We start from the raw sequence: 6,930 nt of genomic DNA, 5'->3' as shown, positions 1-6,930 counted from the left end.
GCCATTTTTAAGCTCCATTTTATAGGTGTTCACCTTTGTTTCCATTTTTTATGTTCATCATGGTGGGTAGGGTTTGGGGTTTTAAAAGGTTTCAAAAAGTTGCAAAACTTTTTATGCAAGAGTACGCCAGTCATCGACAGGATTGATTTTATGTACGCCTGAAAATTAATTGCAAATTTTACAACATTTTAGGGGAACATATGAATTTTTGAGTGACAAAAAGAAATTTAAGGCATAAATAAAACATTTGTGCAAAATTTATGAACCATGTGCACTATTTTGAAAAGTTTGTCTCAAAAAACAACAAAGAATGCAAGAATGCTAGAACAGACAAAGAAAGAAAGGTGACTTAAAAAAACACAAGTGATAAATCAGGCCAATAGTTTCTCAACAGCTGGAGAGCCGCAGGTTAGAGACAACTGTTCTACAAGACCAGTGTCTTGAGTACAAGTGCCATAAATTTGGCTGCTTTTCTTCTGTCGCTCATCAATATCTTTTCCCATAGAGAATGTGACAATCTACTAAAGGGAATCTGCAGTTTGTATGAAACAAAACAACATCACATAAAAAACGATGTATCTGTAGCTACTTGCGGCTAATACAGATGTCTTGTGCGTCACCGATGATCGGGACTCTCAACTTCAGTTCCGAATCTTGGAAACATACCAATTTTATCTCCTTTATATCTGTGTGAACGAGTAGAATCATCATTCTGACTACACATTCTGTGACTTATGGAAACAAAGGAATAGCTTGGAAAATGCACCTATGGATTACAGCCATAGAACAACGTGTCTATAGGTGCAGAAAGTCACCTAGGTTTAGAAGACGAACACATGGAGGACATTTTATTTGCTTTCTTTGTAAATTCCTAATTTGTCTTTGCCTCCCCCACACTGCGAATAAAAATAGCGATCTTCAAAAGCCACAATTAAGCTTTCCAGAAACTCTTCTCAGAATACATTAGGAAGCTAATTTAAATTACTTTCTTGCCAAATCTTCAGAATACTCCAAAAAAAAAAAATATAATAATAATGCATCATCAGCTAAGTGTGGCTCTTTATGTTTTACAATCTATCTTTTGCCTATGGCCTTCTCCTTTATTTAGTATTTCCATAAACATCACTTACAAAGGGAAGAAAGGACTCCCACGGGAAATACGGCCACAGCGCAGACAAGAATGATAAAGGATGATGTAACGCACGATCATTGACAATAGCACTATGTTGTTTGGAGGACGCATCAAGCGCTTAAATAAAATGGACATTCATCTGGAGAACCAATGTAATAGCTGTATATAAGCAGAGGACACTGAAGACAGAACTGCTCTGCTAAGAGCAATCCTGGATGGGGCGATGCAGAACACAAATGTAAAATAAATTGTGGGGCACTTTTATTTTTATTTTTCAGCTGTGGCCAAAAATCATTGATGTAGCTTTGATAAAATCACTGTTTTATCAGCAGGAGATTATCACTAGAAGACTACTTGTTCTGCTAACAGTTAATCCATCCACACCCCCTCCATGGATTGGCAGCTTTCGGCCTATGCACAGCAAGCTGCCAATCAGTGGTGTGGGCAGGGTCATACAGAGCTCAGCATACAGCTGAGAAAACAGTTTTTAATCTGCAGCACCCAGTAAATTAAGTTACACAGCTGCAATCAGGGTTCTCTGACCCTACATCATGCTGCTTTCAGATGTGGTAGCAAAAACCTACTGACAGATTCCTTTAGAGTAGAAAGTAAATTATGCAGAAAATTATTGAAAAAAACCAAAACAAATTGTACATGTGGGCGCTTCAGATACCAGGTTATCTTCTAGTGGGTATAGATTATTATATGACAATGAAATGTGAATATCTCTAACTGTATGATATAAATAAATGTTGGAACCACAGAAGCATAAGATTGACAACACCTTACACATCTTTCTAAGGCATCAGTTACTTATGTCGGCAAATGTTGACGTCACTGTAGACTATTAAATTAGTTTAATTACGGTAGGTCACATGAATAGTTTGCAACTCACCCCCTACACCCTGGGTGAAGTGCAGTAAGAGCGCACCCAACCAGTGATAACCTGGGCAGTTATGGAAATACCATAAAAGAGCTGGAATGGGAAAACACGCAACATATAAAATGTGTTAAAACCACAAATACAGAAGCACAATGCCTTACAAATGTATAAGTGACATGTTTCCATCGAGCTGAAGTTTTCTTTTAAAGACAGCACACGAACAAGTAGGAGAATTGGGAATATGACCTGACTCAATGCGAACGCTTCAGGATCAATTACAGAAATATTTTTTCATATGCGAATATTTTTCCCATGTATTGCAATTTCCTGTTTCTCTCACACCCCAGCACTACTTCAGTGCAGTCATGTACTTTACAATGCACCACACTCCCCCATTGTACATCTAACAATGATTTTTAGAGTAGGCTAAAAATATTTTTAAAAAAATTTAAGTATAAATTAAACACACTAAGACCAAGATCTGTACCAGCCTAGCGGTAGGTGGCAACTTTTTATTAGCCAGTTTTAAAACAACCTATTAGATCAGACTTATTAGCTTATGTATTCCGCCATTAAATCTACTGTAGGTTGATAAGTTGGACGACAGTGAGAACCACAATCTGTGGCACATTAAAACCATGGCAATGGCTTCTTACTTTTAAACGTTTGCCAAAATAAAACAGGTTGATCAATAATATCTGGAAATAAATATTCTGTATCTCTCCAATTTTATAATTTAAACAAAATAATTAAATGTAGAACCCTAATTTAAAAAAAAAATTAAGAAAAAAGGACTCTATACATACTGCTTGTTTACACATAGGCACAACCCCTGGGGTCACTGCTTGAAATAGATACCATGAATCCATACGGATAAAAGACTAACACGTTGGAGAGAAATTGTCCCTTTAAATCGTCCAGGTGGAAAGATTAGCAGCTTTATAAAGTTGAGGAGAGTCCTGTAGGTTACTTCTGTTTTTAAAAGACTTGCCTTGAAGTTAAAGTGCATCTGCACCGGGACGTGAAAATATTAATAAAATTAAAAAAAAGAAGGCAGCTCAGCTCTCCAAACTTTGAGATTTCCCGCTAACCCTACTCCATAGCATTGTACTACTGGGGCAAGTTAGCTCTTCGTTCACACATTAGGTTCCAATAGATGTGTATAGACTCAAAGGGGCAACAAAGGGCTCCAGGAAAGAATAGATTCTAAAAGTCAGAAGCAGGTAGCGGACCATATTTTTCCATCACAGATCAAAATCTGAATGGCTGTTAGTTTTCAAATAGTGTTTTACATTATGGCAATCAGACCTGATCCACCTAAAATCACTGGGTGAAAAACACGGGGGAAATATTGCAATAAAACCCAGGAAAATGGTAAAAGTCACCCCTATTAACCAAATCAGCTCAAAGCCAAATATATCGAAAACTTCTATTGGCTTGTTCAAAAGATTGATTAAAGGGTATTTATAAAAGTCATAATTGTGTCACAGAAGGAAAGAATTGGGCATGGGTCTTTTTCGTCTCAAGAATGGCGTTATAGTTTTTTTTTTCTTTTCATCTCATAACAAAAATGGACCTTCGTAAAGGAGAACAAATCCTGTATAAATAGATTTCTTTCACAGGTGCGCATAGGGTAGTAAGACAAGGGAGTATTGGGATTATAAGTGGAGGGGGAAAGTTGGGAGTGGATTGTGCAAAATGTTTTCTAAAAAGTGTCAGGCGGTCAGGGTATTTTCTGCAGAAAACAGCTGGCCTGACCAGGAGGTTTGACTTTCAGGATCTTCTCGCAGCTTCCCCCCTTCACTGTAGCAGGTGACTAATGGATTGTTAGTCTGAGATGCCAAGTCAGAAGAATTGCCCCCAGACTCAGAGGGTGGGTCCACCTCTTTAGAGCATGGGGTCAATATAGTGCAAACCTCATTGTTAATCTTTACAGAGTCACCTGGTTCGGTGGCTTCAGAGTGAACAGAATCTGTCACTTCTGACCCTGTGTCTAATCCTGTTGAATTGTGATCATAAATAGACACCACACTTCCATCAGAGTAATCCGGTGGTGTGGCTGGTCTCCCAGAGTCCTCATCGGTATAGCAGAGGACCGAAGAACTAGAAGACAACAAAACAGGATTTATGGAGGAATGGCAGGCGGATGGTGGCAGTGAGATAGGAGACTCCAGAAGACATACATCTAGAGACTCCACACTGGAGTCAAGACTGAGACTAGATGCCTCATCACCCTCATCCAGGAGCCTCTGGCGTTCCTCCGCACTTTGCAGGTGTCGGACAGCAGCTTCATTCTCCAAGTGATAGTTCTCAGCAATTGATTCATGGAAATCCTGTGTCTCCTGGTGAGGATGGACAGCAAGAGAGGCATGAGGAAGCTCCTCTTCAAGGGGTGGAGGTCGTGGCTGCTGGCGCTTATTTTCCAGCTCAAGTTTCATGATAGTGTGTAGATAATGGGTCCGTACACGTATAGGGTTAAATTCTATCCTGCCAGCTATATTACTGCAGCCGTCCCGAGAACAACCACATGGAAAGGACATACGATCCACCTATTAGTGTAAGAACACCAGGGAAGAGACAAAAGAAGGAATTGTGTAAGAAAACCTGCACATCAACAAGGAATGCTCCTTTAATAACGTGACTATATACTAAACAGCAAAGGATTCCAGTTTATAAAAAAATGATTCACAACCTATATTGTAAAAAAAATAAATTAAATTTGTATTTGTTAGTACCAAGAAATAAGACACAATGTATAACAAAAAAATAGGTCTATTTCTAAATTACTTAGGGTATTTTGTGTCCCAAATAACCAAAAATTCAGGTTTCATTTCTGATTACAGTTTTGAAAAAAAATAAAAGAAAATCTAATAGCTATGGAAAACTGTTTATGATGTACTAATCGTGCCAAATGTGGTCTGGAGAGTCAAGGACAAGCACATTATTATTCCTCACCTGACATTTGATCCCAGCTTGACTGCATGGACAAGCCTCGGGATCGCAAAAGAGTCGACAATCACAACCACATTCCTCTCTAGAGAGTCGGATGGCTCTGAGTTCTTGCTTCTCTTCAGCATCTATACGATGTATACCAGCTGCTCGGAGCAAAGCTCTGCGCCTCTTTGTAGGCAATGGCTGAAGGAAGAAGTAATCGTCTACTTCAACATTGTCTACATCTATATCTTCATCTGAAACATCCTCCAAGGTGAGGCCTTCAGCTTCTTCTGATTCAACGGTACCATTTTTCGTTAACTGAAGATAAAAAAAAATAAAGAATAAAAATTGTGAATAAAATGGTGTTAAAATACATTTCCAGGCACCTTAGAACAACCGTAGAACAGTGTATTAATCTCCCATACAGACTCACATATCTGATGTCAAACCTATTGCCAAAGACTGTAAGGATGTAGCAGAGAATGTTCAAACTTATAAGAGAAGTGGAAAAAAATATTAATGGTATATTCACACACAGTCTTACCACACAACAAGCAAGTGCACTGGGCTGTTTCTGCAAAGTCCTATTAACTCTAATGCAGATACAGTTAGGTCCAGAAATATTTAAACCATGAAAAGTTTTGGCATAGCTGTTTACCAAAACATATGCAAGATACAGTTGTATAATCAATATGGGCTTAAAGTGCAGACATCTTTAATTAGAGGGTATTCACATCCTAATTGGAATAAGGGTTTAGGAATTTCAGCTCTCTAATATGTAGCTGCCTCTTTTTAAAGGGACCAAAAGTGATTGGACAATTATCTCAAAAGCTCTTTAATGGACTGCATTGGCTATTCACTCATTAATCCATCATAAGCAGGCAAAAGGTCTGGAGAAGATTCCAGGTGTGGCATTTGTAAGCTGTTGCTGTGAACCCACAACATGGGGTCAAACGTGCATTCAATGGAAGAGAGCAAACCATCATTAGGCTGAAAAAAAAAAGACGAAATCCATCAGAGAGATTGCAGAAATGTTAGGAATGGGCAAATCAACAGTTTGATACTTTCTGCTAAAAAAAAAAAAAAAAAAAAAAAAAGCGTACTGGTGAGCTTGAGAACTAACAAAAAAGCCTGGACAGCCATGGAAGACAACAGTGGTGGTTGATCGCAGAATCTTTTCCATGGTGAAGAAAACCCCCTTCAAGACATCAAGGTATCTAAATAAGGAAGAGGAACAGCATCCGGTCTGGGTGAAAAATTGTATCAAAAATTTATTCTGCCAGTACAAAATACAACGTTTCGGCCATATTGTGGCCTTTTTCAATCAAGGTATCTAAGTCTACCATAAAGAGAAGACTTTATGAGCAGAAATACATAGGGTTCACCACAAGGTGCAAACCATTAATCAGCCATAAAAATAAAAAGACCAGATTAGACTTTGCCGAAAAAAAAAAAGAAGCCAGCTAGTTCTGGAAAAGCATTCTCTGGACAGCTGAAACGAAGATCAACCTGTACCATAAGGATGAGAAGAATAAAGTAGAGAGGGCTTGAAATGGCTCATGATCCAAAGCACACCACATGCTCTGTAAAACATGGTGGAGGCAGTGTGATGGCATAGGCATGCATGGCTTCCAATGGCACTGGGTCACTAATGTTTATTGATGATGTGACTGAAGACAGAAGCGGCTGGATGAATTCTGAAGTGTATAGGGTGATACTCCGCTTAGATTCAACCAAATGAAGCAAGGTTGATTTGAAGGCGATTTACAGTGCAATGACCCAAAACATACTGTGAAAGCAACCCAGGAGTATTTTAAGGCAAAGAAGTGGAATATTCTGCAATGGCCGAGTCAATCACCAGATCTCAAACCCATCGAGCATCATTTCACATGCTTAAGACAGAAAGACCCACACACAAGTAATAACTGAAGTCAGCTGCACTAAAGGCCTGAAAAAGCATCACAAAAGAAAAACTCAGCAT

General features: G+C 38.7%; 1 protein-coding gene across 7 annotated transcripts in view; it reads right to left on the bottom strand.

Moving 5' to 3' along the window:
• Window positions 1-2,495: 2,495 nt before the first annotated feature.
• Window positions 2,496-6,930, bottom strand: part of CSRNP2 (cysteine and serine rich nuclear protein 2) — an 87,281-nt gene continuing 82,846 nt past the window's right edge. For all 7 annotated transcript variants that reach the window (XM_073576743.1, XM_073576746.1, XM_073576747.1 and 4 more), the window contains 2 exons: window positions 4,971-5,267; window positions 2,496-4,564 (listed from right to left, as the gene is read on the bottom strand). In XM_073576743.1, coding sequence (XP_073432844.1) covers window positions 3,731-4,564; window positions 4,971-5,267 — 1,131 coding nt within the window. In that variant the 3' untranslated portion in view covers window positions 2,496-3,730. The remainder of the gene's footprint in view (window positions 4,565-4,970; window positions 5,268-6,930) is intronic.

The sequence above is a fragment of the Dendrobates tinctorius genome, unplaced genomic scaffold, assembly GCF_039654945.1.
Source record: "Dendrobates tinctorius isolate UK_male_01 unplaced genomic scaffold, ASM3965494v1 ptg000051l, whole genome shotgun sequence".
Classification (NCBI taxonomy): Eukaryota; Metazoa; Chordata; class Amphibia; order Anura; family Dendrobatidae; genus Dendrobates; species Dendrobates tinctorius.
Note: the sequence above shows the minus strand (reverse complement) of the source record. Positions and strands in the feature narration are given on the sequence as shown.